Source organism: Lycium barbarum, chromosome 3 (genome assembly GCF_019175385.1).
Source record: "Lycium barbarum isolate Lr01 chromosome 3, ASM1917538v2, whole genome shotgun sequence".
Lineage (NCBI taxonomy): Eukaryota > Viridiplantae > Streptophyta > Magnoliopsida > Solanales > Solanaceae > Lycium > Lycium barbarum.
In genome coordinates this window covers 129,793,104-129,815,587 of record NC_083339.1, presented here as the reverse complement: position 1 = coordinate 129,815,587, position 22,484 = coordinate 129,793,104, and the positions used below count along the sequence as shown (strand labels likewise).

The window sequence follows — 22,484 nt, the reverse complement described above, 5'->3', positions numbered from 1 at the left end:
TTGAAACTCTTGGTTTCCTGGAAACTATTATGGTGAACAGATATGCAAGCCACATTTTGTATGATAAGTAGCCTCATGAAATATTCTGTTTTGATACCTTGCTTTGTCAATAACATAAAGGACTATGATTACGACATGGTTCCCTTTTTGGGTTTTTTCTTGGAAGAAAGAGGTCTGCAGTATTTGTTTACCTCAAATAATTGTTAACAGTTGCATTTGAGGCTCACAATGCTGTTGAATCTTTTTATTTGAAGTTAAGGACGTAATAAGGATGTTTGATTAGATTTATCTGTGTGACTCGCCTGAAATCTCTATTCGTCAGGCAGATTTTAGTTGGTTGGGAAGGCTTACAAGGGGTTGTGAAAATTGTTCTTGAACAACAGGTATCTTGGTAAATGTCATGAATATTAGTTTTGTTTCTGTTCCCCCGTCTTAATAGAACTACCATGTTGCGTTTGGTTGAACCTTATATATAGTAGTAGATAATTCATTGAGAATGATAAGGGACCAACTCAGTGAAGTTTGCAGAAGCGTGAGTATTGGAAATTGTAATCAAAGTACAGTTCTGCTGTAGATAAAAAAGTAAAAAAGAGGTTTAATTTGTCACTATTCCCGTTTACCAGATAGAAAACAACTAGCTTGACAAATTGATTTAAAGCTTTAAAGTGCCGAGATTCTTAATGATAAAGATATATTTCCACCCTCCTTAAGAAAATCTTTGGACTGGTGAGGTTTGGGGTGGAGAGGACTTAAAACCTATAAATCGAAGATGTTAAAATCAAAGCATAAATTGAGAGAAATTACGCCCCAGCTCAAGTGTATGTTGAGTGTCTCCAAAAGAGGCGAGCTCTGCAAAAGGCTATCTACTCCATACAAATTATACTTTGTCACATAAATCCCTAAAGTCAGACATTTGCATCTCAATTTTGATAGCGACACTCCTTTGAGTTGCAACATGAACAGGCCCTAGTGAAATAATTCCGAAGAAATTAGTAAAGGACAGAAAAAAGTAACAAGAAAGAAAAAGTAATCCACAACAAACAAACAAAAAAGATTGCTATGACAAATCTAGCCATTTTAATGAACAGCAATGCAAAATATGCTAGTTTCTAAAATAATGATTGCCAGTATAAAAAATTATCCAACTTCATAGAGTAGAAAGGAAGATCATAAAAGGCACAAAAGGCGGAGACAAGATTATTCTATATGGATAAAAAAAATCAATAATTCAACCAAAAATAATTTTTTCACTGAAAATCTCATGTATAAAAAAGTTCATAATTTTATTAGATTCTGAAGGATATCCTGTTTCACAAGTTTACACACAACAATTCTTCAATAAAAATCGAATAGTGAATAAAGTCTTTTGATATGAAAACAAACCTCTGCTAACCAACGTCCAGTTGCTAGCTAATTCATAACTCAATTTCACCACAACCGCCATCCTCAGCATTAAGATCAACCCCCACGATGTCAGTGATGTAATGTTAAAAATGAGTCTGGCAGTAACCAAAGAGGAGACATCTACATTTACTAGCCTACACTTGAGATATTCAAGGTCTCCTAAAATCTCCAAATGCTGAAGATACGATGCAATAATTTCCAAAGAATCCTCAACTCTGCCATAAAACCACCAGTGGTGCACTAACGTTCGTCTCTTTAAATTTGAAGAAGTGATTTCTAAACGATGAAAACCCTCAAATGAAGACAACTCTGGAGTTTCCAAAGCACGACAACCTAAAAGTATCTTCGCGAGATCATCATTATCTATAAAAATATAGTTCAACTTCCACTCTATGACCGATTCTTTATCAACCACGCAACAACTCCAATCCAAAGTAATCAATGAGGAACAAGTCCAGATAGATATAGGCAATTCGAAAGTGACATCTTCGTCATATGAACACAAGACAACATCTTTCACTTCTCTTTCCACAAAAAAACTAATCCATTGGCTGATATTCAAATCAAAATTCCACTCAAAATTGTTAGGTAAATCGAGTTCGAATTTTTTTATTTTGGAAAAAGCGCAATGAGTCAAAACGTGATCCACAAGAGATACAAAATTTTCTACTTTGTTGTAGTAATTACTACCAGAAAAATGGAAATTATGAATTGAATTCCAAAGATAACGCCACCTTTTTTAGAAAACACATGATATGACGGCATCTTTCGTTGTCTTTCGTTGGTAAAAGAGAAAATTTGTACGAGAACTGCGTCTGGCATCCTGAACTAGGCATCTTTCAGTATTTAGGATCTAAGTCGGTTCGGCACAGATCATGTCGTCCTTTCTTTTGGTTGAAACAAATTAAAGATAACAAAAAATGGAACAAATATACGCATCATATAGACAGATGTACATCTAGAGATATAGATCAATGTTAACCATATCAGAAGGCTTTATTTAACTTCAAAAGACTTGGCTGCTAGAATTTTATACTTCAGAGTTAAGACCAGTAAGGTTGCAGGACTATTCCAAGATCAAGATGTTAAAACTGCAATGATATAAAGCCACCGGATATAAGCGTATCTGTCAAGGAAAGAAAAGCATTAAAGACGGGGGAAAAAAAGGTAAATGCATGAGCCAATCCTGAGCAAACTCTACATTTCAAAAGCTTCTCAAAAGCCACAAGGTAAAACACATCTGCGAACATAAACCAAAATTGCTGAGTTGAGACCATTTCAAGACTCAAATATAAAATTAAGATACAACCTAACAATTTTCCAGAAATGGGACAACTGTTAGTAGTCAATGTATTAACGATACTTTATTTCTATGCGAATACAAATCTCAGAAGGAAAAATCTGTAATAGAATTATCTCCGACAACGATGCAACTAAGGGATCAACTCGATTAGGATAAATTACAAAAAATACCATATTCCAGGTATGCTCATCCTGATCATTTCCGTACATCAAACACTTATCTCCAAAATCTTCTTCTAGAAGCTCCACGTCTACGTAGTTGCTTTCGATCTTTAGCTGCAAGTAAATGAGCAATATCAGAGAAGGACTACCAAACCAAATAAGAATAATTGGTTAGTTTGTGCTACGGGAACTAGTTACCAACAGAAAATCATCTTATCATATTAAAGAAAAATGGCCTACTTGGAGAAAGAAGAAACTGCAGACGTAAAATTGCTGTATGCAGCAGAGCATCCCGACCAGGGAACAAAAATATTTAAACAAAAGTTGAAATGTAACACTATTCTGGATCACAAATTAGCAGGGATTAAATGTCCACTTCTTTTCCAGGCCCACAAAGTCAAATGCGTAAAACAAGGAAATGCCATTTGGCCCATGGAACAGTCATGTTTGAAGAGGTATTCTATAAGTGAAGATACCTGTAAGTCTTCCTGCAACATACAGAACTTCTTCAGCAATGGGTCTCCACTGCTCGGCGCATGAAAAATTCATTCCCAGACCAACACTAAGCCCTCTCAGGAGATGCACTGTACGGAGAACAGAAAACAGTTCCTCCGGAAAGGCCTATCATCAAAGCAAACAATTTTCAGAAAAGTTTACAGTATATGCATATTTTAATTCGCCAATTGGTTTAGCTGGCAACTGTTATCACCACGTAAGGGAAACCAATGTTGTTCACTGCAAATTTTGCTATTGTTTCCAAAGGTGGGATTTATGGTAAACAATAGGAAATCTAATGAAGTTAACTTGGTAAAAGACATTATGTGTGGTTTTGAAATATCTTACAAGTAAAATTATAGACAGGGATATTGACTGCAGCAAATTTTTTGAAAATAAACTCGGTTGAAAATCTAACAAGCAAAGATACGTTCTCGAAAGGTTGAAGGACCAAATACTCAGCACAGATCAGAGCGACATCAACATATCTTGAGTAAAGTTACTAACCATGTGACATCCAGAAAAAACAAGTGAAATCTGTGTCTATTCTTTTGAGACCATCGTATTCACATAGAACACCTCATTAGTGCTATTCCTTTTTTTTTTTTTTTAATGATCTATTGGTGCTATTCTCCAAGAAAACATCTCCCTTTACCTCAAACACTTGCTACATTGCTTTAACCTAAATTAGATGGCATATACATCACTCTCATTCTCTTTTCCCTGTGACATATGTCTACACATAACGACAAACGAAGCTACAAGGTGAAAATAGTAGCAGTTATAGTCCAACTGTATACCACCCCGAAGAAGAACTGGGGGGAGGTGATTCAGCAGGACATGGCGCACCTCCAACTTACTTACGACATGACTCTAGATAGGTAGGTTTGGAGGTCGAGGATTAGGGCAGAAGGCTAGTAGGGAGGCGAGGGATGTAGCATCTTTATGAGGGAGTATTACTATTTAGTACTTGCGTAGTATCTTTTACTTTGTTTTCATCGAGACCTGTTGCTTCATTGGTTTTATCTATCTTGCTACCTTGCTGCTATTTTTTATTTTTTTTCCTTTTCTAGCCTGTTTTGGTTTTGCAGTGATGTGCCGAGGGTCAATCGGAAACAGCCTCTCTACTTCACAAAGGTAGGGGTAAGGTCTGCGTACATCCTACCCTCCTCAGACCCCACTTGTGGGACTACACTGAGTATGTTGTTTTTGTTGTTGTTATATCCAGACAACATAATATCATGTAAAGCAATCTAAGAAGTAATACAAGAGTATGTTTAGGATTCATTCTTCACGAAAGTTTCTTATGGACTGATAGGAAAATGGGAAAAATCAACATGGTTGAAGCCCTAATTTGGCAAGAAACATGCGTTGAAAAAGGAATTATCATTCTATCAGTCTCATATTATGCTTCGGGAAACATTAAGGATGAATTGGTCACATGATGAATACATGGTTCATGCACTTATCAAAGTATTTGATACTGCAAGCAAATATCAGTCTTCATCTCTAAATTTTTCACTGCCAAAGTCCTATTTACAGTATATATAGTGCTCACGCAGGCACAAGGATCCATTGGTTCACAGAATTGGGATAGGGTAGATCTGAAATCCAATCCTTTGATTTGGAGAAGTTTGTATATTTTTTCCAATGAATATTAAAGAAGTCTAGTAGACCCAACTCTCAGCAAATAACTGTATATTCATTAACCAAGGAACTTAAAGACATACCTTAACAGCAATTTTTTTTATTGAAGATTCTTCTGAGAAAGGTTGCAGCATCGTAACTCCAGGCGGTAATTTTGTGTCAAACATTGTTTGTGCCAGCCTAAGCATTTCTTTTTGTTCATTCTCGCATTTACTCAACGTCTCAATACCAAGATCCCTGAGATATATAGAAGACATCTTACCAAGGAAACAGAAAAATTGGTAATGAGCATGAATACCTTTTTTTTTTTTTTTTTTGGATAAGGTAAATAATTTTATTGACAATTGGGGGAACAACCCCGTACACAAGCCGTATACCAAAATAGAGAACCCACATCAAAATAAGATTCTCTAAAGAAGAGTCTCATGGAAACGCCAAAAGGAAACTAGAAACAAAAGACTGACTATTTTGCAACTTTACAACATCTTGTTCAACCCCTTCAAACGCTCTCCTATTCCTCTCTCTCTGAGTCACCCACATAATTGCTAAAGGTGCAACATTCCATGCCCTAGTACTTCTATTCCCCCTTCTGATACCCCAGCTATGCAATGCCTCCTTCACTGTACTCGGCATCACCCATCGCACCCCAAACCAATTAAGAACCATCCTCCACAACCGGTTAGCCACTTGACAATGTAGTAGGAGATGATCTACATCTTCACCCGAACTTTTGCACATGAAACACCAACTAACATGAGTGATCTTCTTCCTTCTCAGATTTTCCGCTGTCAATATCACACCCCTCGCTGCCAACCACGCAAAAAAAAAAAAACACCTTCCTCTGAGCCCTGGGTACCCAAATAGCATAGTTAGGGGAAACACATACATCTCTGCTTAATAACTTCTCGTAAAAAGACTTATCAGAGAATAATCCAACTCTGCTCTCCCGCCATCTCCAAAAATTCGACCTATCTACCAGCATATCCTGCCCATACAGTAACTCAACCAAATTATGAAATTCTTCCAACTCCCAATCCTGTAGATTACTCCTGAACCTCAAATCCCAATGTACTACCCCCTCATGAGACCTAAAGATGTGTTGGACTGTCATCTCTCTTTGGCAAGACATTGTATAAATGTTAGGAAAAATTTCCCTCAGCTCATTCTCCCCAGAAACTCACCCTGCTACCATCCCCAACCCTAAAGGAAATGCGTCTACTAAAGTCTCTCCACCTCCCCCCCCCCCCCCCCCCCCAAAAAAAAAAAAAAAAAACCTCTCGTCTGTGTATGTGCATAACAACTGGCAAAACACGACCCGCTTCCCAAACAAAGGAAAGTAACTGATATCTCCGATTCATTGCCACAGAGTAACAGACACCGCATAAATTGTCTTCTGGTGTAAAAGCAGAAAGAGGAAAAATATAAATTTACAACAAAAACTTTCAAGGCAAATTATAGCACCTGTAGCTCTCTGATGCCCTTAAAGGGTCATTATCGGCAATCGCAAGAACCAACTTAGCATATCCAAGCCTCAGCTCATCAGGTAGATCCTTCACTTGCCCATAATCAAGCAATGCAACCTGAAAGGAATAATGTAAATAACAGTCTCCATTTTATATTAATTGCGAGAATTATGATTTTAAATGCTTAGTTCAGAGATAAGTTTAGGTATTCCAATGTGCACTTGCCTCAGAACCTTTACAGATCAGAATGTTTCCCGGATGAGGATCTGCATGGAAGAAACCACTCTTGAGTATCATTTGTCCATAAGCAAGTGACAAATTTTTAAGGATATTCCTGCATTTTAAGAATGAAAAAGGGGACCTTCACTATAAACATCTTCAAAAAAGAGCACCATACAGGAGTTCCACATGGTTCAAATATACACAGACAAGACAAAAGACCACTTCAAAGGAGAACAAAGGCAGAAGACTTTCTATACATCGCGGAAAAGTGTCTATGTATGACATGCAGGCAGGTTCAGAAAAACATTTTATGGGATATTCAGGGACTTACTGTTTTGCAGCTGCCGCTAATTTGCCATCAGGTTGTATGCCTCTCTTTGCCATTTCATCTCCTAGCTTCAAAATGGGTATGCCGTCAATGTATTCCATCCCTAGAACCCTCCTAGTAGCAGCATAAAGAAAGTGATTGCTCAGGTGGTGAACATGGGAAGAATATCAACAGAAATAAACCAAAATTCATGCGAGAAATAGTTATTCCCATCATTATCAATCAACTAACTAAAATTAGCCCCAAAAATCAAACAAATGAGGAGAAATATAAGATAAAATGAGGGGAACTTATGGAGCTGCAAGGATAAGCATATGGAAATGCACCTTTGACATCTTTAGAAGCATATCTAAGGGGGTAGAAGTAGAGTTGTCGAACTAAACATACAACACAAAAGGTAACCTTAAGTGGTGGATTACGTAAATTTGTGTTTCAAGGTGCCTGCTACAGGATCTAATTCTGCAACAGATAGGCCAAGCATACGTCTTTTTGTGGTTCTTTCAAAAGTATTTCATGTCGTCACTCCACCTATCCTTTACTATTTGTTAACTATTACTCCCTGTATCCCAATTTATGTGGTACACTTTCCTTTTCAATCCGTCCCAAAAAGAATGATACATTTTCTTATTTGGCAACAATTTAACTTTAAACTTTACCATTTACGCTTAACGAGATGATTTATAACCACGCAAATATCTTTGGCTTGTTTTAGACCACAAGATTCAAAAGTCTTCCTTTATTTCTTAAACTGCGTGCCCAGTCAAACTATATCACATAAATTGGGACGGAGGGAGTACTTTTTTGTAGAACTAGTCTTGTGCATACCCCCTGCATCCGCTCCCATATAATCCGATATGTTGAAGACATAATTAAGCAAATGCTCTCTCTGACAACTTAAACTTTTAGATGAGATGGTCACCCACTTCAAAAAGAATTTCCACGCACTTGGCCATGAAAAAAAAAAAAACATGTGAAGGGGCATGTAGAAGATATAATTAAGTAAATAGAAGTATGCTCTCTCTAATAGCTTAAGCATTTAGATGAGGTGGTCACACACTTCAATATGATACATACACCTCCCCCACCCCACCCCCCACACATCTCTTTCTATGTAGGAGTTCATATTTAATTGACCTTTGTGATAACTATGTGTGAAAGATACTAAAATACATATTCACGTCATCCAATCAATGCATCAATATTCTTTATAAAAAGAAAAACATCAGACCACTTGTAAAACTCAATTTCCCTGAAGCAAACTTATCTGAAGAATATATAACATTAAGAAAAATATAGAACCAGGGAAAATAGACTTGATAAGGTATCATTAAAATTAACTGATCCTGCTAGAAAAATCTTGAGACAGCGATGGTGAACCAATCTCACATTCAAGTCCCATCACATGTGGGCTTTAGTAGAGTGCACATGTGTCGCCCAGTGTATGAGGATTAATTCCATGAGTAGGTTGTCAAAAGTAATATTCCTTTCAGGAAAAAACAGGACGACAGAAAAAACTATATCAATCCATGATACATGCAAACAAAGATTTGATTGTCTTGCAGAGTAAAATGAAATACTTATACCCAGTATCAGGAAGACTATAAAGCTTATATTAAAGCGAGAATGAAACGAACTGCAAATTACAAAAGTGATCCACGTGTATCAAAGATTAGGTGTTACAAATAACAGTGCGTCCAGCCAGAACTGAGGAAAAGCCTCGCGTACGGATTTGACATGCACATAATATGGACTGAGCATCACAGTGGAGAAACTAGTCGACTTTATCAATCAATGAAAAAGTCTTAACAAAGTCAAACACATTAATAGAAACACAATGTAATTAAAATCACCAAAAGAGGAGCAAAAATAAACAGCCTCATCTTAGTTTTCATTATGCAGGTCGGACAAAGCAAATTTTCTTCACCTGAGCATACCTGCTGACCATGTCTCCTATCAAACGAGGTACCCGAACAGGGGACTTTTTGTTATTCTGGCAAAGGAAATGCCGAATTCTTGCCATAGCTTCAGCCTCCCTCACAAAGTTGAATTCATAGCTAATCTTGAATGAACAAGTTAAAACCAGATTACTTCAAAGATGCAAAAGTCAACAAATATAATCTATAAATCTACTAGACTCACTTAATCAAGTAATAAAATTCAGGTAAGAGGATCTAGCTGCATGCAAATACCAACAGATAATTGATGCATATTCACTGATTTTGAAATATTTAGAGTCTTGTAAGCAAACAATAGTGCCTCATACAAACATTCGAGAAGTCAAAGTACCACTTTAGAAAGCAAAACCAACACATTAAAAAAGAGCGAATTAGACCATCTTCTAGGTAATAACGTTTTGCACAGAATAAAATGCAAGAACTCTATATCATAGGAGAAGGAAACAACAATGGCAGCCCTACTATAGATTAGAATGCTCCCAAGAGAAATGCAAAATGAGAAGAGAAACAAGCAGGGTTTAAGAATTCTATCACACAAAAAAAGGTGGGTTTGGTTTATGGATCACTCAGTATATACAGTTAAGTTCAAAATCCATAATTAATAACATTAACCATTAGCTAATTCAGATTATAGAAGAAAAACAACTAGTCTTGCATGATACTACTTCTATTTTTTCATTCTTCAGCAATGAAAAAACTTACTAAGCAATGATCTAGATTGAATGGAATAATGAAGATTTTCTTATAAGCTGCTCTAACGAGCATTTCCAAGTGCTTGAACAAATTGCTGTCACAGGCACTTAAGATAGGCCGATTTCGCATATGCTCAAAAGAATGAAAGAAAATGGGCATGAAAGTGTAAAGGCGTACTAGGTCAACAGATGATAATCAAATTAGAAAAACAGACTATCTAAATCTTTTGCTTCAAGCAGTTGAGACATGGCATACCATCCTATGGAAGAACTTTAATTGTAGCAGTACAGAGTATCACCCATAACACAACAACAAACTTGTTAAGTCCAAGGGATCTGAGATAATCATAGGAAGGATCGAGAATACTCCCAGTTTCATTTCCTTCCCTTTTCTGGAATCAAGTCAACTACAATTAATTGCTCCACTAGGAGAAGCTCAGCATATAGGAAGCATTAAAGTAAGAAATATCAAATAGGAATAAGGATATGAAAAGGAAAGAAATAGAAAGTCTGAAAGTACAAGACATATTGCAAATTCATGAATGTTATGCACCTGTTTCTCCATTTCCTTGGTAACGGAGAACAGATCAAACTTGACATCTGTCTTTTGAATATATAAAGCAAAGGCTTGCAAGTTGCGGATATCAGTCATCATCAATTCCTGAACTCCAGGATGTTGGACCTATAGCATTACGACAATTAGAACCTCACAATTATACCATTATTGCAATATGACACTCAAAATTCTTACCTTGACGACAACATCATTCTTGTCACCTTTGAGTCTTGCTCGATGAACCTGAAAAAGCCATACATATTAAAGATAACTTTTGCAGCAAGCATTAAACTAAATAATGACAAGATAGTGTTTTAGATTTGAACATGAATTAAATACTATGATTAAATTTTAAATCCATACACTTTCTTATCAGTTTGAGCTTAAAGAAATAAAGACTACTCAAACGGAACACTTAATAGAACACTTGGCAGGTTTTCCTATTTTTCATCCCATGATTTCCATCTTTTCTTGCAAAGAAATGTGTTTTTTTGAGCATCCTACAAGTTAGCAAGAATGAGAAAGAGTGCAGGAAAGTAGATACCTGAGCAATTGAAGCAGAGCCTAGTGGATCCTTGTCAAAATATTCAAACAATTCGTCAATACTTTGACCCAACTCCTTCTCAAGCACTGCCCTAATCACATTGTATGGTGTAGCTGGTGCTTGATCACATAGAGTAACAAGCCTTTTGACCCATGCAGCTGGCGCCAAGTCTGGCTTCCCAACTATTTGGGCAACCTAACATCATTAATCACAGCAAATAGGGGTACTATTATGATACAACATAAATTTTAAAAATAACTAAATAAAATATGGATCTTCACACACATAGCTGGTCGGATTCACTATTTACTTTTCTTAGCCGGTATACATATATCCACTCACTATACACGGTTATACACATTACACATGGATTATACATATATCATATATTTTATATCCGCCGGCTATTTTTAGTTTAAGCATATGAATGGCAGCAATTTAGGTTAATTCTTCAATAAAATACGAAGAGAGCAGTTTGATAACACAGTAACTCGTTAGTAATGAAAACCCCACAATAAAGTTGGTCACTTCTTTTACTCCCAAAGTAATGTGCAACTTCTGAAGCATAAGGAATGACAATCATTTGACTTCCTCATTCGGGTGGAAGCGCCCCCGAGATTAGTACTCCCTCTATTCCAATTTATGTGATACTCTTTCCTTTTTTTAGTCAGTCACAGAAAGAATGGCACCATTCCATTCGTAGTAATAATTTAAATTCTTATTTCCTATGTTACCCTTAATGAAATGATTTATAGAGCAACAGAAATTTCTATGTCTTTTTAAGATCACAAGTTTTAAAACTCTTCTTTTTCCTCTTAAACTCTCTGCTCATTCAAACACGACGGAAGGACTACTTGTTAATCATAAAGATCATAGGAATTTGATGAAAAGGTGAAGAAACCAAATTAGATCACACTCTAACAGTTGAAGATTTAGAAGACAAACTCATTATAGACAAAGATACTTTATTTTGGCAATCGAAACAAGTACCTTGAGGAAAAACCCACCAAGCTCAGAACACATGCTATATATCTTGTCAGCAGCAACTTCATGCTGCTTCTCCCACATTACCTCCTGTTTCTGCACATCCTTCTCCAGACTTGCTCTTACCTGAAATACCTACCAAACCCACAAAAAGAACCCCAAACATAAATTCAATCGAACAATATAAATAGGCTATGTATAAACCAATAGTAAGAGAAAGAAGGAAAAGGAGTTACTTTATAACCAGTATAAATATCAGCAGCGCGAACCCAGAACTGAAAAGAGCGTTGCCAAGGTCGGAGCTGAGTGGAGACCTTTTCTTGAAATTCTTTCAGATCAAAATGGAAAAGCATGGTGATGTTACTCTACTTGAGAGCAATAATTACTTTTTTTTTATTTGATAACTGATTAGTAATTGTAAATGGGTGTCTGAAAAGATGAAGTTTTGGGCATTTGTGTTGCTTAAAAGGTGTGAATTACTTGCATGGCTGAGATTGAATGAAGTTCAGCATCAACTGTATCTCTGTGAAGGATTGGAAAATGAGGATTTAGAGTGTACGGAGGTGAAATTTGTAATAATTTGAAGAATGTAAAAGAGAGTTTTAGCGTGGCAGCATTCGACAAGGGGTCTCCGCAAGCCACAATTATATAGATACATACAATGGCAATTATTTTCCTCTTCGGGTTAATTTTTGGTACGAAAGAAAATGTTTTGTTGAAAGCATATTTTTATTTATTCAAAAAAAATATTTGCTTATATAAGAATTATTATGGCGATGAGGTGGGGGCATTGGGGTGCGGGTGTGGCGCCTTGTAGGGTGGGAGGAGTTAATCATCATTAAATGCCACTTATACAATACGTTGCAGGAATTTGTTTTTTTTGAGAAAAATATTTTTTAAAATTTTAATCAACCAAATATAGAAATTTGTAAGTTCTTTTTTATTTTTCCTATTAAATAATCAGTTCTAAGTATTTATCTTTTCATCAGAAAAAGATGAGCCTTGAGTTAGAAGTAAAAGGAGAGAGCTCCATTTGTGATTTGCTCCACTTGTCAGAAAATGTATATTATATTAACATACGACTGAAGTTTTTTTTTTTTTAAAGAAAAAGTACATAAGAAGTAAACGAAGAAATCGAGGTTAAAGTGTAGGCCTACTCTGAATTAGCTGTCGAGTTTGGTTTCACGCAACCTCCATACCTTGATTGGCCTATAAAATTCCCATCCCTTTCGCGTGCTAAGAATTAGTCCCTTTGTCTGAAAGACTTGCGTTTTGTATGTGAAAAACAAGACTGGTCCCAATGTGTGCTAAGCTTTCTTAGCCTCGCAAGTCAGAATCAGTGTTTGCTTCCCAAAATTATACTTACCCCATCCTCTTTAATTTTTATTGTTGAAAAAAAAAAATTGACTATCGCCCCATCCTTCAGTTACTAAGGCCCTTTTCACTTGAGGTTGACAATATATAACAGTGGAGATTTTTGTAGTCACTTTCTTCTACAGATCATAAGATAAGAGATCATTTTCTCGTTTCAGATTTACGGATTCTCCCCCATTACTAAATATAGGGTGGAAAAGGGGTCAAAAGCCCACATGAAACAAACAACGTTATCTATGTTTTTTTTTTTTTTTTTTTTTACTTTTACAGGCCCACTTATTGAGTCTCAATCCTTAGACTAGTTGAAACAACAAATGAATGGCAGAAATTGAACAACAAATGTTGGGGTTCACCAATATCCTTAGGAACAAAACAATCACCACATATTGCAAAATCAGGAAATCTAAAATTCAGATGTACAGAAACCTTTCTTTAATTTTTAAGATGAACTTGGAAAAACATTAGGGTACCCGTTATGTCATTTCAGGGGAATATATTCCTCAAACTGCAGATGTAGCCAGGTTCTTTAGCAAAATCAGCGAGAACTATGCAGCAGCTCTTTGTACTTCAAGAAAATCTGACAAATGAAACCTTAGTTCCCAAGCCATTTCCTTTTCACATTGCTCATTAAGGTCAAGTATAGGGTGGTTCTACATCAATGAGGTCCCACTTATCTTCATCAGATTTATACCCCTCATCCTTCAAAGTTTCCAGTGTATCCCCTAGTAGAACTTTTGGTAGAGGCCTTCTGCATATACGCAGGAAAAGCTTGATTAACCATCATTAACAATTGTTAGTCGTATCCATGTTATTCATTAGGAACAATTAAAAAAAGCTATCCAGAATGAAGGCAAAAGCGAGCAATGACAGGCACAAGAACTGAAGTGGTCAAAATCTGATAAATCTGATGATGAGTTAAAATGTAGGTTGCCATTCCAAGAGGCCCATTTAATATCACGGTCCTTACTACCCTCGGATGGGCCTAATCTTACACTCCTATTACTTCCCAAGATCAATATGATGAAAGGCAACCTATCTTTTGCTGACCACAAATTCAGCAAAACCATCCATATCATTTTAGGAACCTGCGCTTAATAAACCAGTACATTTTCATAGAAAGGATGTCAACAGTCAGTGGTCGATAGTAAAGAAGAGGGAATCAAATAGGACATGATACAATTAAGCACCAAAGTCAAAGCACAACCATAAATGTGAATTCAATTATATTCCTCAAATGTTAGCACCGTTGGATTAAATTGTGTGTCATCATTTGGAAGTTTTGTAAGGGCTGCCTTCATCATTCTCATTCCTCTCCTGTACAGGAGACAGGGTAAGAGAAAGAGGCAGCTTAATGCTATGAACTATGCTCGTCCAATCCCCTATTTTTAAAGTTTTGTCCATGCAGTCTGTTTCCAGGTTAAAGGTACCACTGGCGTCCTCCTCTGCTACTTTTGCAACAAGAGGTCCAACATCTTCAAAATGATTTCTACTGAATATTAAGAAAGAAGTAACTATTGTATAAAATTTCAACAGAACAAAAGAAAGCTAACTTGGAGGCTAGAATATTTGTGATCTCTATTCTCAGCTAATCATGTAAAAAGGTATAAACACCCTCATGCAGGTATAACAGTGTTCAAAAATACTGATCACATTTTCAATATTACCTGAAAAGACCTTCCTTTAGAGGTCTATTCTAAGTGCTGTGCACATTAAATCCATTCCTTTGTTCTTTGTGATGAAAAATATTATGCTTCTCCCATCCTGCTTTATGTGATATCATTTGATTAGAGATGGAGTTCTCTACTGGTTCAAACACTTTACCTATGTGAGAGGGATCGAGAAAGGGGAAACAACAAAGATTTCACAAATTTCTTTTACCAATCTGATCTATTTGTACTTTTCATTCAATGAGAAAAAATGGTCAATGGTCGAGTTTTACAAGATCAAACCTAAGAGACTTAAGGAATGATATACGATATTAAAAATTTGGCTTAGTGTGGTCTAAATCCATGAATTAGCTAATATATAAAAGACTGTTCCCCAAGTTGTATTGATCACAACTCATGCAGAGTACAACAACAACAACAACAACAACCCAGTGAAATCCCACATCGTAGGGTCTGGGGAGGGTAGAGTGTACGCAGACCTGACTCCTACCAAGGTAGGACGGCTGTTTCCGAAAGACCCCCGGCTCAATAAAAGCATAAAAAAAAGTCAGATACGGTTAGATAAGGTTAAGAGATTCGGATAAGAGATTTAAAGCGATATGGAAATGAAATAATGCAAGCGACACAGATAATACAGGATAATCAGAGCACAGAAAATAACCGATAATAGCAGAAATCAGAGCAGATGACACAGGATAACCAAAGCACAGGAAATAACACATAATAACAGATAATAGCAGAAATCGGAGCACAAGAAATTATATTGCAATAATGCGACTACTAATAAGAACGGATAACGCGACTATCTACTAGCCTTCTACCCTAATTTGGGTCCTCCAAACCCTCCTATCTAAGGTCATGTCCTCGGTAAGCTGTAATTGCACCATGTCGTGTCTAATTACCTCTCCCCAATACTTCTTCGGCCTACCCCTACCTCGTCTGAAACCATCCATGGCCAACCTCTCACACCTCCGCACTGGGGCATCTGTATCTCTCCTCTTCACATGCCCAAACCATCTCAATCTCGCTTCTCGCATCTTGTCTTCCACCGAGGCCACCCCCACCTTATCCCGAATATCCTCATTCCTAATCCTGTTACTCCTGGTGTGGCCACACATCCATCTCAACATTCTCATCTCGGCAACTTTCATCTTTACTTTCATCTTTTGAACGTGAGAGATCTTAACTGGCCAACACTCCGCCCCATACAGCATAGTCGGTCTAACCACCACTTTGTAGAACTTGCCCTTAAGTTTTGGTGGCACCTTTTTGTCACATAGCACTCCGGAAGCAAGCCTCCATTTCATCCACCCTGCCCCAATACGATGTGTGACATCATCGTCAATCTCCCCGCTGCCTTGCACAATAGACCCAAGGTACTTGAAACTACTTTTCTTCTGGATGGCCTGGGTACCAAGCCTTACTTCCAAGTCAGCCTCCTGAGTTGCTTCACTGAACTTACACTCCAAGTACTCTGTCTTGGTCCTACTCAGCGTAAACCCTTTAGACTCCAGAGTATGTCTCCAACACTCCAGCTTAGCGTTAACTCCGCTACGAGTCTCGTCAATCAGGACTATGTCGTCCGCGAAAAGCATACACCATGGCACCTCACCTTGAATTTGCCGTGTCAATCCATCCATCACCAAGGCAAATAAAAACGGACTAAGAGCTGATCCTTGATGCAACCCCATCACAACTGGAAAGTGCTCTGAGTCTCCTCCTACTGTCCTCACCCTGGTTTTGGCTCCCTCATACATGTCCTTGATCACCCTAATGTACGCCACAGGTACACTTTTAGCCTCCAAGCATTTCCATAGGATCTGTCTTGGAACTTTGTCATAAGCCTTTTCTAGGTCGATGAATACCATGTGTAAGTCCCTCTTCCTCTCCCTATACTGCTCCACCAACCTTCTCATCTCTAGCAAATATACTTGCTATATATTTGGTAAGCTGTCTACAAACAATGTACAACATCTTGTTCTCCTTTGGGATAAAAAAGAAATGAATTATCTTAACGATTCAGTTTTTCTTTTTAGTCTTGGGCAACCAACAATTAAGCAAATTATTTTCTCCTGATGTCAATGGCAATGTCAAATCCTTAGGAGAATTCCAAAAGACACTCTGCAGAGAAGGAAATGACAGAGACAAACAACACCTGATGGATTCCAAACAAGTTTTAGAAATCAGTAAATGTTGGTTTATCATAAGCATCAAAAAACTTGACGAACTAAAATCACTCATTGTTGGGAAACAGCTAGGCGTCAAAGGAGGCATCATCTCAGTGCATTTAAATTAACGAGTTAATGCATTCAATTGTGGCTCCTGGGGAAAGATAAAACTAAAATGCTTCTTCCTTAAAAAATTTCCAGGATTCACGTGTCTATCTGAGAAAATTAACACTGACAGTTAACGGTTAACACCCGATCCCAAACATTCAAAAGAGCAAAAAGGAAATGCAAGCATCCACTAGTTGATTTCTTCTTACAGTAAGTTAGTATACCATCTACTTACACAAGGGTCAGCTAGTTGGAATGCTGGAGTCAGGACATTTCCAGCATGCTGCATTTTCCAGAGCTGGGCATGAGTCATGACCATGACTGAACTGTGAAAACTTTTAGAGAAAGGCATGTCCAGTATGTATTCACCAAAGGATAAAAATAAGCTTGAGTAACACTTTTCAAGCTCTCACTCAAAAGGTTCGTTTGGAATGGAAGAAAATTCAGAAGTAGGAAAAGTAAGTAATTGCCCCCAGCACATAATGACATACTTCGAAATGTATGGAAACAAACATTGAACTAACATCAGCAGATTCCAAAATGACATACTGTATGGAAACAAACTTTGAATTAATATTTGCAGATCTTACTAAAGAAAACTCTGAACTCAAAGTGGTTTAACTGATAAATATAACTTTGTAGCATCAAATAATTTTAGGCAGAACTGGATTCAACATTAGGCATGTGCGCATAAATATGAATGTAGTACTTCACTCCAAAGAACAAGAGAAGAAAAACTTCTTATGCGAGCCAGATAAATTATCTCTTATGCTCGGCAGGGAGGGTCTCTTAGGGTGTGTTCGGTGTGGAGGAAAACATTAGAATGTTTTCCAATTTTCTCATGTTTGGTTGGTCAAAATTTTTGGAAAACATTTTCCCTAGGAAAACAAGTTACTTAAAAATGAGGAAATGACTTCCCTAATGGAAAACAAGTTCCACAAGTGGCACTCCACATTAATAGTCTCTTCCCCACCGCCACCTACACCCACTTCCCCACCCCCACTCGCCCACCCCCCAACCAAACCCACTCTAACCGCCTCATAGTATTTGTCTAGATTATTTGCTTACGTACCGAACACAATAAGCAAGAAATCCACTTATTTTCCTAGAAAACATTTTCCAACACACCCATTAGGGAATGCCACTTGTGGAACTTGTTTTCCCTACTTTACAAGTTCTCGTCTTAGTTATTTTACAAATTCTTTAACCGTATTTGATCATGCTTCTTTCTAGAGCTAAGTCAACACTGAAAAATACAATACAATACGATAAAGCTAAGTGGAACTGAGTTAGCTAACTTCTCCTCGTCCTGTACAAGAAAGCTCAGTGCACTCAATAATCTCATTGTTCTTATCCCCCCAAAAGGCAAAAAAGAAACCGCAACATGTATCTCCACACCATTAAAAGGTAAACTTTCATCTTTTTTATGTAAGAACAAGGCTGATAGTATCTATAAGACACCCAACAAACTAACAAATAAAACGAAATGGAAAATGCAAAATTGGAGGCAAACCTTTTGCGGTTTCGTCTGGCAGCATCACGAGACTTTCTTTTCTTTTTTTCCTGAGTTGATTCAAAGAACCTTCGGCGCTTACTTTCCTGGATAACTCCAGCCCTGAGAACCTCTCTACGAAAGCGGCCAATGAGCTTCTCTTCAGGCTCATTTTCCCCAGTTATAACCTGAACATTATATGCTGATTTAAAGAAGAGAATATTGGAAAATGAAAGTGAAGGGAACAGATGGTTGTAAGAGTGATCAGACTTGTCTTTGTCGAGTTTTGGTGTTGGGGTTACAGGTGACACTGTAATCGAGAGAGATGGAACACAGAAAGGGACGGTTGAAACAGTATTGAGTTGCACAGGTTTGGGAAGGGAGTTTGTACGATGTTGGTTGTTTAGCCAAGGGTCGAACAAGGATGCTGACAGAGAAAGGGCCATTTGATGTATGACCTTCCAGGGTTTAACGCTTAAAGCTTTGGGTTTTACATTTCCATTGAGTTAAGAGTTGAGCAAAATCCATTCGATTAGGGCAACTCATTAATTTAGTTTTGATTTACGTATACAAAGAAAGTCGTCGTATGCACCAAAATTACGTAGTTATACTTTCTTTTTGGTGCTTAGTTATGTGTGGCAACTGTGTGAGAACTGTGTAGAACCGTTCGAAGCTAAACTTATTACTCCGTCGATTTAAAATAATTGTCCAATTAACTTTTTACACATTAAAAAAACCAACTTTTTCTGGCTAAATTACTTTTAAATAAATACTGCCTAATAAATATAATTTTTGGATTACATAAAAACTCACTTATTGAGATAGGATAAATTTTGAAGAAAAATAATTAATTCCTTCTTAATTATGTAAGTGTACACTTACTTTGAATCAAAATAAAAAAGCTTAGTAAATGCTTATTATGAATCGGAGAAAGTAATACTTCCCTCCGTTCCAAAATAAGTGTCATCTTAACAGAATTCAAACTCTTTAAGAAATTAATAAATATAATGTGGAGTTTACTAAACTAATATTTATTAGATATTTTCTGAGAAATGCTAAAGGCATATTTGGAAACACTTGTCAATTTTTGTCTTGCATTTCTGAGGTGACACTTATTTTGGGGCTTTTTTTTTTTTGGCTAAGATACATTTATTTTGGGACAGAAGGAGTACTAGACTTAATACTCCGTCCGTCCATATTTTTACTTGTCCTATATACTAAAAATAGTTGTCATTTTTTTACTTGTCTAGTTTGAAAAAACAAGAGCTAATTTACCATTTTGTTCCAATTTTACTCTTATTATTAATTATTGGGTTGGAAACTTCAAGAAATTGTTGGTGTTTACACAAATTTTAAAGTACGTTTGATTGATTTCAACATTAGATGACTTACTAATAGTTATGGTTGATACTGTAAAATTGACATTTTATTTTTGGCTCCTTAATAAGCGTGTCAAGTTAATACATGATAAGTAAAAATGGACGGAAGAGTACAAGATAAAATAAAGGTTTAACACATAATTTAGCTTATACACAATAACAACCTGTCTAGTTTTTTTTCATAAGTGGAGATGTACGCAGTCCTATCTTTTGAAATAGAGAGGTTATTTCCAATTGACCTTCGGCTTAAAAAAAAATCACGGCAATATTTGAAAGAAAAATAACAACAACAAAAGGCAAAATAAACAAAACAAATGAAGCAACAATAGTTGTAAAATTTAAGCTTATAGTGAAATTCCTTTTACGTACCCCTTCTTCATGAAAAATATTTTACACATCAAATTTATTTCTTGTCATGTTTACTACACATCACTTTGGCTATGCGATGTGCTCGTGAAATAATGATAAAGTTTTAAAATAGATACTATAAGTGAAATAAATATAAAGTTTCAATATATGTATTATGGGTGAATAATGATAAAATATAGTATAAATTTTAAAATAGAAATCATGAGTTAAATAAATACATAAGCGTGGATTTTTTTTTTCTAAAACATTGAGTTAGAACTATTCTCTAATTTATCCTCTAGCATAACGTGATGCAGTTTCACTTGTAAAAGTTTCAAACTCTAGCACATAATAATTGGCACATTACAGAGATAGACATCTTAAATTGGTCTCGACAAACAACTGAACACTCTAACTTTGAGAATGCATATCTGGACACCTCAACTAGTCCTCACTGTTGATATGAACCTAAATGGCACAAATGGCACAAGGATGCTTAGAAGGACGTGGGACGTTTGGATGATAGCATGGGAAGAGATTGTGGAGGCCTCTACACCAAGTGGCTAAAAGCGCAAAGGGCTAAAAGTGCAAATTGTGGCTATAAGATGCAAATCATGGCCAAGATCCCAAATTCAAGGCTAGGGATGTAATTTGGGCTACAATTGCAAGACAATTGGTGTTCGGAAGATGAAGATCCCATGTTGGGCTATTTTCACAAAGAGCCACTTTAGGGCCTTTGTTGTAAGAGCTTTTAGTATAAATAAGACATTTAGTACGCGTTTGGCCATAGAAACCAAAAACTTTTTTACTTTTTTTGGAATTTTGGAGTTGGAGTTGTGTTTGGCCATAGTTTTTGCAAATAGTATTTTTTTTTTGTTGAAATGTACTTGTTTTGGTTGTGAAAAAAGTGAAAAACTTGAAAAACAAGTTTGGAATTTTCATGGCCAAACACTAATTTTTGAAAAAAGTGAAAAAAAAAATCCGCAAAAAAGTGAATAATTCTTATCGCCAAGCGGGTCCTTAGTCTTTCATTTCTTCCTTAGCTTATGCATTATGAGAAGATGAATACTCATGTTGAGTAATAGTTTGTTTAGCTAGATAGCTATAGTTTTAGTGATAGACAATGGTGGATTCTATTATTGGTTTGTGAACCTCATTTCCATTGATTTTATGAAGAGTTGTTCATATATAGATTCAATTGAATTTCATTTGTCTTGACTTCAAGCAGTATAGGTTCTCTTGATTTAATCCAATTGAAAGGGTCCAGGTTTGATATATCTAGGTTTGTCCATAGATTCATTATCATTAGGGTCTAGCTTTTATCCTTCTTACCCCATCCCCTTTTCTTCAATTATCATCCCAATTTCTTGTTATCCTTTAATTCCGCATTTTAGGTATTGATTTAGTCTTTCCCCCAAATCGATCCTTATCATTTGGTATCAGAGCTTAGGCTAGAGTGTTGTTTCTACAATCCTCAATCCTAGGTTCTTCATATTTTGGAAAAAATGAAATTTTCAAAATTAAAAAGAAAATTGTTGTGGTGTTGTGTTTTGTGTGTATTTGAGGTTAGATTTGAGTTCCTTGATATCAAATCTAGCTAGATTTTGAATTTGAGAGTGTTTGGAGGTGTTTTGAAGAAATCACTATTGAAGGACCTTCAAACCTTAAAGAACACAAAGTGGGTTGGTTGATTGGAGGCTTAATTGAGTTCAATTTGGAGTGGGCTTTGTTCTCCTAGTCGAGAGGAGGTTAGATCTGAAATTTGAAGCTAATCCAAGTTGAAATTGGAGTGCATTGAATTTTGGGTGTTCTTAGTGTTCTTGAGCATCTTCATAAATTCACAAGGAAGAAGACACTCAAAGAAGCCTTTTGATCCAAAATTTCAAGTACAAAAATTAAAAAAGTGTTTGTTGGGCCAAATTTAGCAAAACATATGATATAGTGGGCTCAAGGTATCTCAAATACAAGGAATATTCAGAAAAATCCAGCCCAAAGATCAAGGTACGAAATATAATACGTCATCACTGAAGGATTTTTATGAAGACAATTACGGACCGTAAATTAAGGCGTGAATTGGTTCCAAAATTTGAGCTCACTGTTACCGTTTTACGGTCACAAAATACGAACCGTAAAACTTACTCCTCAAATGCATTTTATGCTTCTGCTTGTATGGTCCCATTTTACAGATCGCAGA

General features: G+C 36.5%; 3 protein-coding genes across 5 annotated transcripts; all 3 read right to left on the bottom strand.

The window, feature by feature from the left end:
* Nucleotides 1-546: 546 nt before the first annotated feature.
* On the bottom strand, nt 547-2,906 carry LOC132631343 (F-box/LRR-repeat protein 13-like). Its single transcript, XM_060346927.1, has 3 exons — nt 2,878-2,906; nt 1,384-2,138; nt 547-966 (listed from the first exon to the last, which is right to left on the bottom strand). The coding sequence occupies exons 1-3, from the start codon at nt 2,904-2,906 to the stop codon at nt 878-880; spliced, it is 873 nt and encodes a 290-aa protein (XP_060202910.1). The 3' UTR covers nt 547-877.
* Nucleotides 2,573-12,467, bottom strand: LOC132632487 (uncharacterized). Its single transcript, XM_060348447.1, has 12 exons — nt 11,991-12,467; nt 11,761-11,889; nt 10,771-10,965; nt 10,422-10,469; nt 10,224-10,352; nt 8,958-9,082; nt 7,027-7,137; nt 6,699-6,807; nt 6,472-6,590; nt 5,094-5,247; nt 3,345-3,489; nt 2,573-2,982 (listed from the first exon to the last, which is right to left on the bottom strand). Exons 1-12 carry the CDS (start codon nt 12,105-12,107, stop codon nt 2,924-2,926), a joined length of 1,440 nt encoding a protein of 479 aa, XP_060204430.1. The 5' UTR covers nt 12,108-12,467; the 3' UTR covers nt 2,573-2,923.
* A 976-nt stretch (nt 12,468-13,443) lies between these two features.
* Nucleotides 13,444-19,158, bottom strand: LOC132632488 (small ribosomal subunit protein bS21c-like). 3 transcript variants are annotated; one of them, XM_060348449.1, is made up of 2 exons: nt 18,585-19,145; nt 13,444-13,876 (listed from the first exon to the last, which is right to left on the bottom strand). In XM_060348449.1, the coding sequence occupies exons 1-2, from the start codon at nt 19,007-19,009 to the stop codon at nt 13,762-13,764; spliced, it is 540 nt and encodes a 179-aa protein (XP_060204432.1). In that variant the 5' UTR covers nt 19,010-19,145; the 3' UTR covers nt 13,444-13,761. The 3 variants fall into 3 exon arrangements, with proteins under 3 accessions (XP_060204432.1, XP_060204431.1, XP_060204433.1); XM_060348448.1 differs by lacking the exon at nt 13,444-13,876 and adding an exon at nt 13,885-14,614 and having other exon boundaries at nt 18,585-19,158; XM_060348450.1 differs by lacking the exon at nt 13,444-13,876 and adding an exon at nt 14,641-14,889 and having other exon boundaries at nt 18,585-19,148.
* Between the last annotated feature and the right edge of the window lie 3,326 nt (nt 19,159-22,484).

What these genes read in the sequence shown, in the direction of transcription:
- LOC132631343 (XM_060346927.1), bottom strand. Translation starts at nt 2,906, where the DNA reads ATGATCAGGATGAGCATACCTGGAATATG. An exon ending in ATGAGCATACCTGGAATATG is followed by an intron (nt 2,139 to 2,877) that starts GTATTTTTTGTA and finishes TTTCTAAAAAAG; the next exon opens with GTGGCGTTATCTTTGGAATT. An exon ending in CTGGACGTTGGTTAGCAGAG is followed by an intron (nt 967 to 1,383) that starts GTTTGTTTTCAT and finishes TTATTTCACTAG; the next exon opens with GGCCTGTTCATGTTGCAACT.
- LOC132632487 (XM_060348447.1), bottom strand. Translation starts at nt 12,107, where the DNA reads ATGCTTTTCCATTTTGATCTGAAAGAATTTCAAGAAAAGGTCTCCACT. An exon ending in AGAATGATGTTGTCGTCAAG is followed by an intron (nt 10,353 to 10,421) that starts GTAAGAATTTTG and finishes GTAATGCTATAG; the next exon opens with GTCCAACATCCTGGAGTTCA. An exon ending in TTAGCGGCAGCTGCAAAACA is followed by an intron (nt 6,808 to 7,026) that starts GTAAGTCCCTGA and finishes CTTAAAATGCAG; the next exon opens with GAATATCCTTAAAAATTTGT.
- LOC132632488 (XM_060348448.1), bottom strand. Translation starts at nt 19,009, where the DNA reads ATGGCCCTTTCTCTGTCAGCATCCTTGTTCGACCCTTGGCTAAACAAC. An exon ending in GCCAGACGAAACCGCAAAAG is followed by an intron (nt 14,615 to 18,584) that starts GTTTGCCTCCAA and finishes AATATTCAGTAG; the next exon opens with AAATCATTTTGAAGATGTTG.